The sequence below is a fragment of the Herpailurus yagouaroundi genome, unplaced genomic scaffold (genome assembly GCF_014898765.1).
Source record: "Herpailurus yagouaroundi ecotype Mexico unplaced genomic scaffold, PumYag 29, whole genome shotgun sequence".
Lineage (NCBI taxonomy): Eukaryota > Metazoa > Chordata > Mammalia > Carnivora > Felidae > Herpailurus > Herpailurus yagouaroundi.
In genome coordinates, this window is record NW_024412377.1 from 110,197,865 (window position 1) to 110,216,380 (window position 18,516).

An 18,516-nucleotide genomic window follows, 5' to 3' on the forward strand; every position below is an offset into this window, starting at 1 on the left:
CAATTACGAAGAAATATGATTGGAATCGGATAGGAGACAGTAACAGTGAATCAGAAGCAAAAATCTTTATGACATTAGTAAAGTTGGCAAAGTCTTAGGTTCCTATCTTAGGAAACCAAGTATATGGGTGTTTCCATTAACGAAGGTAAGGAATAGAGGAAACACAGAAATATGGTGACAAAAGGCAATGGATTCCATTTTTAATGAGTTTAATTTGAAATACTGGCAGGAAATCCACGTGATAATATATAGATGTAAGACCTGAAACTGAAAAGATATGGTCTCAAAAGACATTTTTAAAAAATTTTATCTTAAAAATTTTAGTTATGAAAAATTATAAACACATACAACATAAACACCAAATGCCCTTCATTCAGTTTCATTAATGTAGAACACATGGTCAATTCTACTGCCATTCCTCCCACCACCACAAATGGATTATTTCGAAGCAAATCTGAGATATCAATCATCCATATTTACTGCAGCATTCAGAGATAACAATTTTATAGGTTTTTCATACTCTCCTTTTTTAAAAGAAATCCATTCTAATGTATTTATTTTTCTTCTCTTCCCAGATGTTTTAGTATAGCTGGAAGGGTTTTAAATAAAATGAATCCCATGCACAGATCTGTTTTAAAGTAATTAAGGAGAAAGGATCATGAAAGAAACCAAAACAAATCATCTTTACCATAGTTCAAGTTTAAACTCCACGTCCCGAATATGTCTTTATGCCTGGTTTTAAGTTGTGCTTACTACGATTTCTCTAAATCCAAGACACACAATATACTTACATGCACACCTACACACATAATAGTCAACTTCCAGCAACCTTCAATTCTGGTAACAAAGACAGCCAACTTCAAGACTAGGATTTCCTTACTTATCCTCTATCAATATCCTCTCTCACACTGCAGTGTTGTTTTTCACAAATGCTAAATTAATTTGTTCTCTATTTTGAAAGGTCAAGAATGAATGTTAAGAGCAGAAAAGAATATATGCAAATATTTTAGGTGATATAGGTCATGGAAAGAACTATAAAAGGACATAAAAGCAGATCACACCTTAGATTAGGCAAATAATTTCTTAGAACAACAAAAGCACAAGCAACAAAAGATGAATAAACCGGACTTCATCAAAATTAACAACTCCTGGGGCCGTTTCATTTTGTTGATGGTTTCCTTTGCTGTACAGAAGCTTTTTAATGTAGTCTCACTTATTTTTGCATTTATTGCCTAAAAAGGTTATTATGACATGTAAGTTCTAGCTCAATTAAAAAAAAGAAAAGTAGATCACAGTAACTAGGGAAAATGCAGAGAAATAGAAGACCAATGATAAAACACTGGGAAACACCAATATTTAAGAGGGAGACAAAGAACAAAAACATAGACAAGAGATTAAGAAGAATAGATCAAGTAAGAAGAAAACTCAGATAACGTAGTACAATCAAGTCCAGGAAAACAATTTTAAAAAGGAGAAGTTGGGGGCGCCTGAGTGGCTCAGTCAGTTGAGCTTCTGATTTTGGCTCAGGTCATGATCTCACACTCTGTGAGTTCAAGCCCCACGTCGGGCTCTGTGCTGACAGCTCAGAGCCTGGAGCCTGCTTCACATTCTGTGTCTCCCTCTCTCTCTGACCCTCCCCCGTTCATGCTCTGTCTCTCTCTGTCTCAAAAATAAATAAACATTAAAAAATAATGAAAAAATAATAATAAAAAAATAAAAAGTAGGAGTTGACAAAAAGTACTACAATTGACAAAAAATATGAAAAATGCTCATCTTTACTAGTAACAATGCAAATTTAAATAAAACTCCTCCCTGTTGCCTATGAAGTTTTTTAAAAAAAACTTTACTGAGATATAATTTACATAATATACCATGTATCTATTTAAAGTATACCATTTAATGGTTTTTAGCATTTGTAATATTTTAATCACTTCAAAAAGACACCTCCTATACTGTCGCCATCACTTCCCCATTCTTCCAACAACCCCCTCCCCATAATAAGCAACCACTAATCTACTTTCTGTCTCTATAGATTTCCCATTCTAGACATTTCATATAAATGAAATCATATAATGTGGTCCTTTGGACTGGCAACTTTCACTAAGCATGAAGGTTTGTTTTTTTTTTTTTTTAATGTTTTATTTATTTTCAGAGAGAGAGCGCAAGCAGGTGAGGGGCAGAGAGAGGAAGAGAGAGAGAATCCCAAGCAAGCTTCCCATGTCAGGGCAGAGCCTGATGAGGGACTCGATCTCACAAATCGTGAGACTATGACTTGAGCCAAGATCAAAAGTTGAACGCTTAACCAACTGAGCCACCCAGGCATCCCAAGCATAATGTTTTCAACGTCTTGTCTATGTTGGAATATACCATTATACGAATAAACCACAATTTGTTTTTCATCATTTGATGGCCACTGGGGTTTTCACCTTTTGGCTATTATGAATAATGTTATAAACATTAATGTACATGTTGTCATATAGACAGATATTTCCCGTTCTCTTGGGTACATTCCTAGACTATAGCATTTTTTGTTTTATTTTTTAAAGACTTTGTGTGTGTGTGTGTGTGTGTGTGTGTGTGTGTGTGTGTGTGAGAGAGAGAGAGAGAGAGAGAGAGAGAGAGAGCGCACACAAGTGCTTGGAGGGGGGAGGGGAGGAGGAGGGAGAAGAGAATCTTAAACAGGCTCCACCAGTGCAGAGTCAAACCGAATACAGGGCTTGATCTCACGACCATGAGATCATGACCTGAGCCCAAATCAAGAATCACATGCTTAACCAACTGAGCCACCCAGGCACCCAAGACTTATTCTTTTTTTTTTTTTTTTTTTTTTTTTAGAGCAGCCTGAGGTACACAGCAAAATTAAGCAGAAGATAGGATTTTCAAAATACTCTGTGCCCTCACATATGCATAACCTAACTCATCAACATCCCCTGCCAGGGTAGCACATTTGGTATAACTGGTATCTGCAATGACACAACACCCAAAGACCATTATGATTCACTTTTGGTGTACAATCTATAGGTTTGAACAAGTGTATACTGACATGTATCCACCATTATAGTACCATACTCAGTATTTTCACTGCCCTAAACATCCTAACTTCTGACTACTCATCATCCGTGCCCCCACTCATAACCCATAAAACCCTGAAAAGGTTTTTAAAAACCTAAATTATCGAGGATGTAAGCTCATGGCTCATCTAATTCATTGCTGGTGTTAAGTTCATAACTCACTCAGTCAATACTCAATGAATGCCTGCTATGTGCCACGTACTATACCTGACGCTAAATTTCTAAGAGAATCACAAAGACCTGTATACTTACAAAAGGTGACAAATTTTATTACGAAAAAATAAAGTGTACTGAGAAAGAATAAGAAATCAGATTTTGATTATGAGAGTTACAAAAGACCCCTTTGACAAATGCAGAAATAATGTTTAAGATGAAAACGAAAAGCCACAATTAAGCAGAGTGGGGGACAAAACATCTGAGGTGAAGGGAACACTTTGTGCAAAAGCTCTGAGGTAAGAAAAGTCACTAAATGAAAGCCAGTGAGGCTCAACAATGGGAGCAAGGAGGTAAGTGGATAAGGTGACACATGAAAGGTAAGAGCCTGATCACATAAAGCCTTGAAAGGTCATGTTAAGGATCACCTGATCCATGTTCTCCAAAATCCTGACCTACTGATAATCTTTCCTTGCTCTTTATTTTCAGCCTCTTCTCATCCCTCTAGCTTCTTCCCTTCAACAAATATGCTGATGTGATTTCTCTCCATTAATAAAAAAACAAATTATTAAGTGGCATAGCCGTGCATCTTCCACTTCCTCTATATGAATGAAAGCTCCATGTGGAGACATATTTTTGATCTTCCTCCCCACCCCATTGTTTTATACTCAAAAACTAGTACATTGCCTAAAATACTCAAAACATATTGGTTGAATGAACAAATAAACAATACACATACTTTCACCCAACCACCCTTCCAGGCAAAAGCTGATGTTTTGGACAGTAAAAGAACAGAGACGTAAGTGGCTTTAAGAGGTTCAGTTCCTTGATCTGGCCTCAAATAACGAGGCAATCTACTTAAGTGAATTAACCAACTACAAATGAACAGAAATACAGGCAAGTAATTTCATTAACACATTTATTTCACTGTGTTCAGAGTCTGAAAAAAAAATTCCCATTTATTTAGTAGGACTGCTCAAGTTTATTAGGTTAAAAACCATAATGTTTATTTTTCAAAAACTTTTAATTAAAAACATCACCTTCTTCTCATTATCAGACATAACACGACATCTTGTTTTTCTATACTAGCTATCATAACACTAGAACTTAAATGTTTTTCATTATATGTCTGGACCTCATAAACACTTTATAAATTAAGTATATTATCTTTTCTGGGCCATTTAACATCAAAAGAAAACATTCTACACACACAGTCCTAATTCTATAATCCAAGCTAGCAAATCTCCAAAAGGTATGTTGTACAGTGTGTGGACAAGGGTATGAAGCAAGGGGCACTTGTGCAGTTAAGAAGGTAAATTCACATTTTCTCTCTAGAAGTAAATTGTCAAGATCTTTCAAAATTAAAAATATTATTTTTAAAAATTCTGCAACACAGCAATTCTATTTCTAGAACCTTATCCTACAGATAAAGGCATCAATATGCAAAAAATGTCAAGAGTTCAAAATTATTCAATACAGTATATTGCCTGTGTAAGAACTACAGATTGGGCACAATTTGAATTGTGTTATATTTAACCAATAATAAATTGGTTATTATTAACCAACCACACACACACACACACACACACACACACACACTACATATAGGCACAAATTCACAAATATTTGCTTGAAAATGCAAAACAAATCCATGCACACATATACAAGAACCTGGAAATACCAGTTATCTCCTGGGAGAAGACTTAGGTGGCTAGGAGGCAGCGATATAATAGACTTTCCAATATAGATCCTTTGCAGCTTAATTATTAACCACAGGACTATATTATTCAAAATAGGTAATTAAATTTAAAAAAAGTTTAAAAGTGTACATTAAAAGCAATGACACATACCTCTTGACACCGAAGATGAACACAAATCAATTTTTTTCGTCAAAATTAAATAGAGCAGTGAGAGAAGAGCAGAGCTAGAAGTTCATTTAATCATTGGTTCAAAAAATAGATAATTTACTAAGCATGAACAAGCACTGTCCCAGGCACCAAGGATACAATGCAACTTGAGTCTGACCAAAGACAATTAAACAAATATAATCCCATGAGTGTTTTTATGAGTAAACAGAAGGGACTGGGAGACCACAAAGCAGGGGACGTATCCTAGTCTATGAATCAAGGAAGAACGGAATGTTTAATAGTGACAAAAAAGAGCAAAAGCAGTGGATTCAGTAGGCAGAAGCGTAGTATTCTAATAAGAGTTCAGTGTGTCTGGAATGCCTCAAGTAAGTTGCAAAAAATCAGACTGGAGAGGGAGGTGATTGTTCAGGGTCTAGAGTAAACTCTAGACTCTAAAGTTGGGCTTTAGCCAAAGGGCAACAGACACACAGCGTGTGACAGAAAGTTTTAAGCAACAGAAAGTTTTAAGCAAGTGATCGGGGGCCAAATTTGTAGGTTTGAAAGGTTACTCTGAAACAGTAATCAACCAAAGGTGGAGATAACTATTAGAAATTTGTTGTGATGGCTCAGGCAAGACATAATGCTAGCCTCACAAAGTTATAGTGGAAGGATGGAAAAAGTATATGGATTGAAGAGGTACCTGAGCTGTTATATATTAAGAGAACCTGATGATAGGACATGACATTGGGAAACACCAAGGAGTCTATGAAGACATCTAGGGTTTTGAGTTGGGCAGTGGGTGATGGGTTCAATTTTGGACATGATGAATTTGGACATGTATGTATGAGACAGCCATGTGGAGATATTTATTAATCCATTAGATACACAAAGAATCTGTAGCCAGCCAGGGCTGAGGAGAAGCATTTAGTCCACCCAGAGTGAGATTACTGTGTGAGAAGTACTACAAGGCTAGGATCAAGCCCTGAAGAACATCAACATTTAGAAAATGAAGAAGGGCGTCTGCGTGCTTCAGTCTGACTCTTGGTTTTGGATCAGGTCATGACCTTATGGTCTGTGAGAAGGAGCCTGGCATTGGGCTCCAAGGTGAGCGTGGAGCCTGCTTGAGATTGTCTCTCTCTCCATCTGCCCCTCTCCCGTTTGCACTTGCTCTAAAATAAACTTTCTAAAAAGTTAATTAAAAAAAAAGAAAATGAATGGGGCACCTGGGTGGCTCAGTCGGTTAAGCGGCCGACTTCGGCTCAGGTCATGATCTCACAGTCCGTGAGTTCAAGCCCCGCGTCGGGCTCTGTGCTGACAGCTCAGAGCCTGGAGCCTGCTTCCGATTCTGTGTCTCCCTCTCTCTCTGACCCTCCCTTGTTCATGCTCTGTCTCTGTCTCAAAAATAAATAAACATTAAAAAAAAAAAAAAGGAAAATGAAGAGAGAAAGAAGCACCTACAAAGATTGAGAAGTAAGAGTATAAGGGGTAGGAAGGAAACAAAAAAATGTATTTACTTTTAACTTAGTTAAGGAATGGCTCTTAATGAAACCCAAAAGAGTATGTAAGGTTAAAAGCAATGAATTGTTCTTAATAAAAGTGTACCCTCCTCAAAAAAAGGTATACCCCAAAAATCAAACCAAGAAAATACCCATATTTAGGGTCATGTTGTAACCAACTCTCAATATCAGCTTTGGGTGGCAGGGAGTGGAAAATGTAAAAATTCAACCCATACATTACCCCAAAAACAATTTCAAACAACAATTTTATAAAAAATAAAGATCACTGAACCTAGACAAGCCCCCAAATCCATCAATTATGCCAACGGACTCCTAGCAAGTTGATATAATCTCTTGTATTTTCCTGACAATACAGCTGCTCATCTAATAAGAAACATTCTTTCAAATGAAGTACATGCTCTTGTCTAAAATTCTGAAGTCATGAGAACAAGGACGGCTGAAACTCATGCAATGGCAAAGAGTCTGGCAAAAGCCAAAATTTCGTTTTCAAAAAAAAAAATCATAAAACCACCGAGCACCTGCACGGAGTGCAACAGCGATTTAACGGTTAGCTATAACTGACACAGTAGTCTTTACTAGGGAGAAGTCCCATTTCTATTCCCTCAAAGGCATCAGATGAAGGAACACAAATGGTCATGCAGCAGATGCCAGATGGATTAATAAAAAACACCTGAAGGCAATCTACACCACAGAAAAATGAAAGCATTTTTAAATTAATGGCTTCCAATGCCTGGAACATCCATAGTATACAAAGAACTCTTACAGAATTAGTGTAGAGGACTTTAGAGGCAGACGACCTATGCTCTAATCTCCTATTTGCTACTTACTTTATGTATGACCTTATTCCTTTTTTATGTTTATTTATTTTGGGAGAGAGTGAGAGAGAGAGAGAGAGAGAGAAAGACTGCAAGCATAGGCGCAAGCATGTGCGCATGCACAAGCGAGGGAGGGGCAGAGAGAAGGAGAGACAGAATCCCAAGCAGGCTCCACACCATCAGCGCAGAGCCTGATGTGGGACTCAAACTCACTAAGTGCAAGATCATGACCTGAGCCGAGATTGAGTCAGACGCTTAACCAACTGAGCCACCCGGGCATCCCTATGTATGACCCTAGACAAGTTAATTTCCTTAATGTAAAAATATCAGCACGTTTTGACCAACAGCAGTATTTTATCAGAGTTGTCTGTGATTAAATTCTTAAAACTTAACCTAACTAGGGCCTCTAATTTGCTCTCCATTCCTAAAACTCATGTATAGGTAAGTCACTATATCCGTTTCTCTTTAATCCATAGTAAACTAAAATAATAACCCTTCCCCCCTCAAAAGTTTAATGCTGTCTGCACTCCAACTCACTTTCCATGAGATGAGACATGAGACCTCATGTATTTATCCTACAAGAGGAATTCCCTATTTTATAAATAGAACAGCTGTTTAAATTATTTAAGTTCAACCCTAGCTCCCCTCAAGAATGAAGCTCTAGCTCTAGACACACTGCTTGGACATTTGTCACAGCATTTGAACTTAAACTCACAATGTCCATGGGTCAAGCATATCTGAATTCTCCCACTGCACTACAGCTCATTTTAAAAATTGTGTTAGCAAACCATCAATCTCTCACATTGGCCAACAGATGAAGTGTAACAAAAATAAAAAGCAAAAGTTAACCTTAAATGCAACCCTAAAGGGTTGACCCTCATTCTTAACATTTTTTAGAGCAGTTTTAGGGTGATAGCAAAATTGAGCAGAAAGGTACAGATTCTCCATGTACCCCTGTTCCCACATACCCACACCCTCACAAATCATCAACAGCCCACACTGGGTACACTTGTTACAATGGATGAACCTACACCAACACATCAATAATACTCAAAGTTCGTAACTTTATATTAGGGTTTGTTCTTGGTGTCATGTGTTCTGTGGGTTTTGACCAATGTATAACATGTATCTACCATTATAGTATCACAGAGAATGATTCCACTGCCCTAAAAATCCAATAGGCCCTATTTATCCCTCAGTTATTTCTCTTTAAGTCCTAAACTGCAATAGCAGTTAAGAGATTTTTTTTTCATGTTTATTTTATTTGAGGAAGGGAGGGAGGGAGGGACAGAGTGAATGAGAAGGGGAGGGACAAAGAGAGAGGGAACAGAGGATCCGAAACAGGCTCCATGCTGACAGAGAGCCCCATGTGGGGCTTGAAATCACAAACCCTGAGATCATGACCTGATTCTAAGTGAGACACTCAACTGACTGAGCCACCCAAGCACCCCGCAGTTAAGAGATTCTAAATGCTGAAATGACATTCAGAATATCGAGGATGAAAAGTAAGGCAAAAGCCAGAGCAGAAAAAAATAGGGCAAAAATAAGAGCAAAGGAAAAGTAAAGGAGAGCAGCTGCCTTTCGAGAATCAAAACCCTTCATCCATTAAAGAGCCGAAGCCAGATCCTTTAAGTGTTGTTTTTCCTTCCCATTCCCTTCCAGGAATTCTAAGAGGGTTTTGACTAATATACTATAACTGAGTCTTCTTAAGTAGGCAAAGCAGTTAGTTATAGCTTAAGTAAATTCCTGCTCTACATATAAACATTTATTGGAAGTGACTCATACCTTAGACTTATTTTAAAGATACTAGCTGCAAAAACTATAAACAGCCTGATTTGGATGCTCTCTTTGATATTAAATTGTACACAGGCTCTACAGTCCTCTACAAAATATTCATGGATAAGATTAGCTTGATTAAAAAGAACTGAAGAGATTTTATAACCTACACTCAGACTTTCCAAATGTTAAGTCCATTCCTTTCAACACATATGTTCTTTACTCAGCACAAGTGATATACCACCATATAACATCAATTCTTTTTGCAGGCTGCTAGATTTCATCTGTTCCTTAATCATTGCTCACCCTCCTAGAATGATGCAATCTTATCCTTGCTAGCTCTCATTTTCAGTATTACTCTACCTCTAATCTATCACTAATCACAAGCTAACTCCTATTACGGCTCTTAGGAGATTAAGTCCTACCGTAGTTTCCAAGTGTCCTAGAAATTAATTCCAAGAAGCATTACCTTACCTTTGTTTCCAAGTCTTTAATAAAGTGCCCCAGATTACTTGTCCTTCCTTATTTTCCTTATCTATCACCCTCCCTTCTGCCTGTTTTAAATGCCTTTACCTCACAACCCTCCACTTCCAGCTGAGGAACTTCTCACATGCTGCACATTACATGCCTGGAATGCCTCCTTCTCCCCATGGCAATCTACTGGTCATCTTCTTCCCACCATTTAAACTTCACTCTCCATGAAATTTTGTCAGATCATCATTAGGAAATGCTACTTTTGCTAAAATAACAGATCACAACCCTGGGTGCACACTGAAATCACCTGTATGTGTGAAGTTAAGTTTCATCAACGTATGAGGTGTTTTAAAATAAAATACTGATTCTCAGGCTCCATATCAAACCTATTAAAACAGAATCTCTATGCAAAGGGCCAGGATAATGGTGTTGATGGGTGGGGGTTTGTTTTTTATGTTTGGCTGTTTTTAATTTCAATGTCCCAAGGTGAATTCTGTGAGTAGCCAAGGTTGTGACACCACTATGCAGAGTCTACCGAGTTTAGAAACAGCTCCCACAACCACATTTATCCAATGGGTTAAATATATGTAAATCTATCACATCCCACCCCACTAAAATACCCTTACCACATTGTCCTGACCAATGTATATAGTATAAATATATGAAATTGCCCTTCATAAGCCTTAAACACTTCCCAGTAATTTATACCCTCTGGGCATAGAGTTCCTCTTCAATAAAATGGGTAAAATACTATCTGCCTTGCAGGGCTGTCATAAAAATCAAGCAAGATACTGGATATTAACACATTTAGGAAAGCAACTGACTTTATAAAGGGTGCAAATGTTAAAACCCTTCAGATATCAAAAGTGACACCTGGATTCAATTTTTAAGAAACAAACAGAATTCACATGGCAGTATGGAAGATACAAGGTATCTGGATGACACTGATAGCCCCTGAATGAGAGTTATAATCAAAAAGGAGTCTTTGTACAATGTAGACACTCAGCTTATCCTGTCGTTCCTTTAAAAATTTTTATGTAAGTGAAATCTGGTTAAAATTAATAGCAAAACCAATAAAAAATCTGGAGAAGTAAGTCTCTGAAATTAAGTAAAATACACAGCTCAGGGAGGTATCTGATTCTCATAGTCCCCTGGCCACACTGTGTAGGGAGGTTACTTCCAAATTACATATAAGCACTAGCAGCTGCTCCATCAGTTTTCATGCTCTTGTTCCCTAATCTCTGTGTTTATAAGCACCCCAACCCAGAATTCCAAAATCAGTGGCTCCTCCACCAGAAATTTAAAACTGAATAAATCTTATTCCTTTAGATATCAAAACAAAAGTAAAAAGTCGTAAAGTTAAAACTCAGATGGGTAATAGAGAACAGAAAATAGGCCAGTAATGACAAATAATGCCAATTTCAATAAAGTGACAGGAGCTACCAAGACTGGTGGAACTTTATTAAGAAGAATTCTGAGGATCAATATGAACTTACCAGGAAAGCACACCATAAGGGATAATGGATATTAGTCTTGCACAGAGGAGGTGAAAGGGATAACATATATGACATCTATTTTCCACAAGACTCATAACTCAGAGTCCAAATAAAGAGCCTATACCTAAAAAGGGAAGTGGTAATAATGTACACACAGAACAGCATACTTCTATCAGTCCTAATCACACCATACATCAATCATTTATTTACTGTTTTTGAAGGCAGGAACTGTGTATTTTTTGTATCTCCAACACCTATCAGAATACCTGATACATAATGAGCTATTAGTAAAAATGTATTTGATAAATCAGTAGGAAAAGAGAAAACTATGAGACACACTGTTTTGTGATATGACATAATCACTCACAGTCTATATACTGAAACATTCTCAAACTCTAGTAAATGCCCACCTGAACTACAAGCTTGGTTGTAGTGGATAATGACAAAAACAAGTAGCACCAAACTGAGAGAGGCCAAGGACTAGATTTATAAGCACAACTTTAAAAAGGGACACCTCCCCACTCATTTTACTCCCAGTTACAAAAAGTTAACCTAAGGTTAACCAACAATGAAACGATATTGTATTTGGAGGAGGTTTTGCTTTTGTTTTGTTTTGTTTTAATGTGTATTTTTGAGAGAGACACACAGAGACTGAGAGCGAAGCGGGACACAAAATCTGTGAGACAGAGCGGGAGACACAAAATCTGAAGCAGGCTCCAGGCTCAGAGCTGTCAGCACAGAACTAGACGCAGGCCTCAAACCCACAAACCATGAGATCATGACCTGAGCCAAAGTTGGACGTTTAACTGACTGAGCCACCAGGCACCCCTGGAGGAGGTTTTTAAAGACAAATCCCAATGACCATGAACTTGAATTTATTTAACTCTCCACATAAGTACATGGCACAGTAGCCACTGCATGTAATCAAGAGCTTGATTGTTTAACGTGGTGAGGTTCTAACTTCTATTTTCACTTAGGCACTATAATACCATTTTTATTACTTTAATCAAAAGAGGTAGTATGTGATAGGAGGGTAACCTATAACCTATATTTACTCCACAGCTGGACCAGAAGAGTGAAAATTAATTGTACTCAAGGCTTAAGAATTGTATCTATTCTTAAACTCAGAAGAATGATCTCAAAACAAATAAACTCCTTAAAAGATTATTTTAGGTTACAGGGCAGAGGTGTTAAAAGCAAAATAGATGGCTGAATCCAAGAATTAAGCTTTGCAAAAGATTAACGTAATATAGGGGTGTCTGGGTGGCTCAGTCGATTGGGCATCTGACTTCGACTCAGGTCATGATCTCACAGTTTGTGGGTTTGAGCCCCGCATCAGGCTCTGTGCTGACAGCTGGGAGCCTGGGGCCTGCTTTGTGGAGTCTGTGTCTCCCTCTCTCTCTGTTCCTCCCCAACTTGTCCTCTGTCTTTCTCTCTCTCAAAAATAAGAAAGCATTAAAAAATATTAAAAAAACAAAGTAACTTAATATTAATGACAAGTACACTTGTGCCTAGGAAGAATGGGTCTGGATGATCTCTCAAAGAACCCCACTCTGGATTTTCCACTCACGCCTCCTTCCCTATTGAAACAAGACAAACGCTTAACTGACTCTTTGCTATTTTCTAGACTTTAAAAAAATTATAACATATAAAACAAGTTGACACATAAGTTTTCCCCGGGGTCCCAAAATTTTTGTCATAAGAATCAAGTGACTAAGCAATGAACCTGGGATTCTGTAGTAATTCTGGAAGCAACAAGTGACTAACTACTGAAAGGGATTTTAAAGCCTTAGAGTGATGAATTTTCATCCTTATAGTCAATAAAATATCAGAATTCAATCTGATCTCACCAATTCGGAAAGTTTAATTCAATGTAAGTTTTCTGAGCCTCTCTGGTAATAGTAGAAAAAAAATTGCTTACTATAGGGGCTTTTAACATCTCAAAAAAAAAAAAAAAAAACCCACCAAAGTACAAAGTATACAACTTCCTACCATTATCCAAAAACATCTGTCCCACTAAAAAGAAAAGCAGGAGTGAAAGAACCGAGGGTTTGGTTCAGGCTATGTCCCTAATCAATTAACATGTGATCTTGGCAAAAAACAAAAACAAAAACAAAAAAAACCTTAGATTCTATGGCTATAAAATGATAAATCTACCAGCTTCCACACTGCTTATTACATCATACGGTTTCTAGTGAAGATCCAATTAGATAACCTGTTTGGAAAACTATGAAGGCCTAACAGACACATATATGGAACCATTATCATGCTAATTACCATGTAAAAGGAAACTATTAATCCGCAAATTCCGCCATTCCACAGAGCCACAAAATTGTACCTAAAGAACAACCATATTGCTGTGTTGTTCATCTTTATTACCTACCTTCACACAGTCCATTCTCCAAAAGTCTATATAATGGCATGTAAAGATGAACTAGCAGAAGAATAAATGTGGCAAAGTAGATAACAAGAATTAGGCCATTTAAAATCTTTCCTAAATAAAGAGTGCCTGCCCTAAACTCCATGATTCCCAACAAATCCTCTGAAATCTTTAATTTCATGATTTCAGATGCTTAATTAAAGCATTCTTTTCCTTAACATTTAAGACACAGGAATATTTTTCATCTTTGTGACTTTCTATTTACTATACCATCATCACTTTTTACCAGATCATTCCAACTGGGCTTAACACTGCTCCCTAGTGCTTTTCCTATGACTAAGAAGCAATTTCCTACATATCCTTATTGGGCTGCAGAAAGCTGTGTATGGTTCCTAAATAACTGAATTCTCCCTTAACTGTCACAGTTCTCAGTTCTTGACAGATAGTCTGGTTTCTATGCTATGTAAGACAGGTTCCTGGCTGCCACTATAAGTTGTATGAATATAGCTAGACAAGTCACTTGTGGTGACTTGGGACTCTGCTTCCATATTTATAAAAGTGATAACTACATTAACTTTAAGGATCTTTCAGGTTGATCTTTCTCTTCAGATCAAATACATCAATGCTGTGACTAAGGGACCCCCAGAGAACAATCCCTTCATAGTTACAGCTTCCATATATTCAAAACTTTTCTCATTTCTGCCCTAGTCCTCAAAGGATAATCATAGCTACTGTCAAAGAGATAAGAAATATTTTAACAGCATAATTAAAACCTACAGTTTTAGAGTCACTGGATTCTAGAAAGGAATCGAATCAGAGGATAACTGAAAGCCACATACAAAAAAAAATAGATTACACATGAATGTCCTATTTCCAAAAATTAGTCTAATTTCTTACCAGGTTATCTCCTGTGGTGGGGATCAATCTCAGTACACCTAACTTCTGTCATTTTTAACTTAAAATACCAGAAATGTCAAATTAGCTTTGGTACATCACTCATTTGCAGTCAATTCCAGGGATGTTGAATTAAGAGGCCTGAACAGAGTTGGGGGAGGGGAGCAGAATAGGGATGTGGTAGCAAAGGAAGAGCCTCGATGGAAGGGTTTCACTTTCAGGTAAGATTTCACCCAAATAGTTAACTTATATAATGTTTGAAAACCAGAAATTCAGTAACGAATGATCCACTCAAAAACTATATGCAAGAACCTTTGCTAGGCACATAGAGGAGATCCACAGATAAATTCAGGGAATTGAAGAGACTATTAGTAAGTATTCTAATCCAGTAACACCTGACTTTGCTTGGCATGGATGTGAGTAGCCTGCCATCCCTCAACTGGATTCTCTACAGCACCTGGTCTCCAGTGTAGTCTGAAAACACAGTATTAAAAGAAATACATCCAAACATTAATACTTAGGAAATATGCTGCCTCATGAGTGATACAGAATGACTTAGGAATTCAGAGGCTGACTATCCAGGGACTAATTCCCCATCTGGCTTTAGCAATCAGTGAAGACTTACTGGGATTAGTTTTGAGCAGGGTCTTGAAAGATAAGAATGAATCTGTTTTAGTTTACCTGTTGGCCCTCAGAATATATGTTTTATTTATATATGAGCATCACTTATTGGAGAAGCATGCTCTGAAATAAGGGCAAGGATCACCATCAGGAAGCATGCAGAACATCAAGTTACCAGTTAACTGCAGTCTGCAACAGCCCTTCTTCACTCATGTGATTTCCATGGTCTCAGGCATTACATTAGTGCTCATCCAACTACAAAGTTTATTTTTGTTACAATAACCACTAGTGTTTTATAGATGTGCTATAGAAGTGGGAGGAAACAAAAGAGCTTCTTTAAAGTGAAAAAGGAAAACATACAGGGAGTCTCCCAGATATGCCTTCTGTGAAATACCATCATCCAATGCAAATGGCTATTCCCTTCCAGTTGTCTAATTTTACCTTCCTCCAATTCCATCTTGCATCTGATGAGCACAAATGACTATAGGTTGGGATAATACACATTGCGATGATTTCCGTTATGACCTCATGGGGAAACTGCTTTGAAATGTGACTTTAGATTATTAACACTTACATAAACACAAAGCTATTATACATGTCTGGGGTTCCGGTAAATGCAAAAGGTAAATGTTAAAAGATTAGTAAAAGTCTCTATCCTTGAACCCTACAAGAACCAAAATTGTTTCCAGTCACTTTTAAACAAAAAAATTTTTAAAAAGAAAAATACAAAGCTTTGGAATGCCATATGACCCATTTTAAATATATATTTTGTAGTAACACCTACAATCACAAAGGCTTAGAATGTAAAGAACTTTACACATTTTATTGCACCCTCCAATTTTAAATAATATGCAAATCCTACTTTTGTTGTAATACAGTGCACCCTCATTCATTCTAAAAAAGAAACGACAGTAACAGCACTGTTAAAGGACAGTTATTTGAAATGAAAATACAAAGAAAGCCCAACCCAAATAAAGGACACATCGCCTTCCCACTAGTGTTACTGGTAACTTCTAAAGCTCTAAGCGGTGTAATTTACCTTTTCACATACAGGGTAATGATGCTTCTGGTTGTTAAGGCAAATTATCTCAAGTACGAGGGAAAAAAACCCATTAGCTATATAGGGCCTACCAATATATCACACAAAGTAAAAGCAAAGTCAGTCTAGCTTCACATAACTTGGTCAAACTTGCTAGAAACCAAGAGGGGGTGAATGTGAGAGCAACCTTACTACTGGCTAGACTAAAGAATAATAAGCCATAAATAAAGGCTTATGAGCAAAAGGGAAATAGAGTCAAGAACACCACACATCTCCATTACACATCTCTAGCTCCTTTCAATATTCGCACTGAAAGAAAATTCTACTTCTCTCTCCATGCGTGTTTTTCTCCTTTACAATATAAATTATTTCCAAGCCTGGCTGGCACCTCACTCCACACCCCAAGCCAATGACATAAAACATTTTTTCCAAGTAGAACCTATAGAGAGATACATAAGCCCAAGGATTTTTTTCTTTTGAATTCGGCATGTATGTTCACCTCATCTAACACTTTCCTCTTGGCTACCTCTCTAGAGAGTGTGAAAATATCAACATCCGGTGGCCCACCCCCACCCTCTCAGTAATGCATCGCAGAGCTTAGGCTCATCCCTCTCCTTCCCTTTCAGTCTCATCACCTCTGAGAAGCTCATCGAACACCACTTCCCACTGCCCCCCCCCCCAACATATTCATGGCCGAGCACGACGTTCTCGGCATCCTTCTTCCAAGGAAAGGACTAGCAAAAAAATGAAAGGCATGCTCGAGAAGCGAAAGCCGAAGAAGCCTGCCCAGCTTCGGGGCTAGCCTTTCCCCACCCGCCTCGGGCCGGTAGTCGGTTCTCTAAATCCTGAAACCAAAGGTCTCCACGCTCTCCCCACCGCCAACCCCCTCAGAGATACTGCCGGAAAATGAAAAGGGCCGGGTGAAACGCGAGGCTGGGTCCTCCCTACAGAAGCCCGTTGGCCCCGGCCCCCCGGGCTGGAGTCCCCGGGGAGGATGGAGATCGCGCGGAGAGCGCCGCCTCCCCCCCCACCCCCCACCGCCAGTCCCGGGACCCTCCGCCTCACGCGCTCGAACCCCACAGATGGGCCCGCGACACCCAGGCCCTTTGCCGGCAACCCCTCCCCGCCCCCCACACTGCAGCGGCACCCGGGGCGGACCCCACGCCGGCCTCCCTCGCACACACGCCACACACAAAAGCGCCGCGGCCGCCGCCTTCCCGCCCCCACAGCCCGGCGGAGCAATCAATGAGGCGGCCAACCCCGCGTCCCCTCCGTGAACGCTCGAATGCGGGGCCCGACCGGCAGGGGCGGCGGCGAGGCTCACCATCGCTCCGCTTGATCTCCACGTAAATCCCGATCTGTATCTTGCCGAAGTTGGCCGTTGCCATCACCTCATCTGGAGCAGCGGCGGCGGGCCGAGGGAGGGGGACGGGAGGGCGGAAAAGGCGGGGAGGGGGCGGGGTAGGTGTGGGAGGGGGAGCGGTTGCCCGCGGCCGCGCCGGCCCGGGCGACAGCGTGAACGCGAGACGGGGCCGCGAGGAGCAGCGGCGGGGAAGCAGGCGGAGGCCCCGGGCCTGCAGGCCGGCGGGAGGACGCGCACGCCGGGGCGTCGGGGTGAAGCGAGGGCCGGGGCCGTCAGGCGGCGCGGGGGAGAGTGGGAGGGCCCGCGCCGCCCGCCCAGGAGCCGACGCTGGGGAGGCGGGGCGCCGCGCGCCTGCGCAGAGCACGCCTCTCGCGTCTCTTCCTCCTTGGCCAGCCTTTCCCTGCTGCCTTCAGGCGCCCCCAGCGCAGCTTTGCGGCCGGGTGGGAGGGCGTCGGCCTTGGCTTGGCCGGCCCTGGAAGCGGAGCGCGCGCGGCGCGGTCTCCGAAGAGCCAGGATCGAGTTTGATTTCGGCGCGCGGCCTGGAAGAGGCGGGAACCCGTGTGCTAGTGCCTTCCTGTCTCTCTGGCTTCCATGACTTGGCCCCGTGGCCGGAATGAATTAAGGGCCCTGTGGTTTCTGGGCTTTCTGAGTGTATTGTAGGGCTGAGGGATGTGAATTTAGGGACCGGCCGTTGACAGCACGGGCGTAAGTGTATCATCTGAGTGTCATCTGTATGGCCACGTAGAGGTGGCTGGCCCAAGTAAGGTTTCCCATCTAGTTATGGTAAAGGGGAAGAAAAACCTTTGCGGTGTCACCCACCCTAAATCAGAATGAAGATCCGCTTCTTCATGGCCTTGCCTTATAAGCTAGCTCATCGCCGTTCAAAAATAAACCCAGCCGCCTTGACTATTCCCCTTATGGTGCATCTGAAGCAGGTGTCCAGTCTCTGCTGTGGGTAGGATTCAAGACTATTTGCTCTGGCCAATAAAGCCAATAACTATAATTCAAGGACAGAGGGCAGACACAGAAGGTTGACTAAGGAATGTGCCTTTTCTGCAGAGTCACTTGAC

At 40.1% G+C, this 18,516-nt stretch overlaps 1 protein-coding gene across 4 annotated transcripts in view; it reads right to left on the minus strand.

The window, feature by feature from the left end:
• KIF2A (kinesin family member 2A) overlaps window positions 1–17,723 on the minus strand; it is a 65,956-nt gene extending 48,233 nt beyond the window's left edge. For 2 of the 4 annotated variants that reach the window (XM_040452282.1, XM_040452276.1), the window contains exon 1: window positions 17,408–17,723. In XM_040452282.1, the coding sequence (XP_040308216.1) occupies window positions 17,408–17,471 (64 nt within the window). In that variant the 5' untranslated portion in view covers window positions 17,472–17,723. The remainder of the gene's footprint in view (window positions 1–17,407) is intronic. The other 2 variants (XM_040452292.1, XM_040452299.1) reach the window with 2 other exon arrangements.
• Window positions 17,724–18,516: the final 793 nt, after the last annotated feature.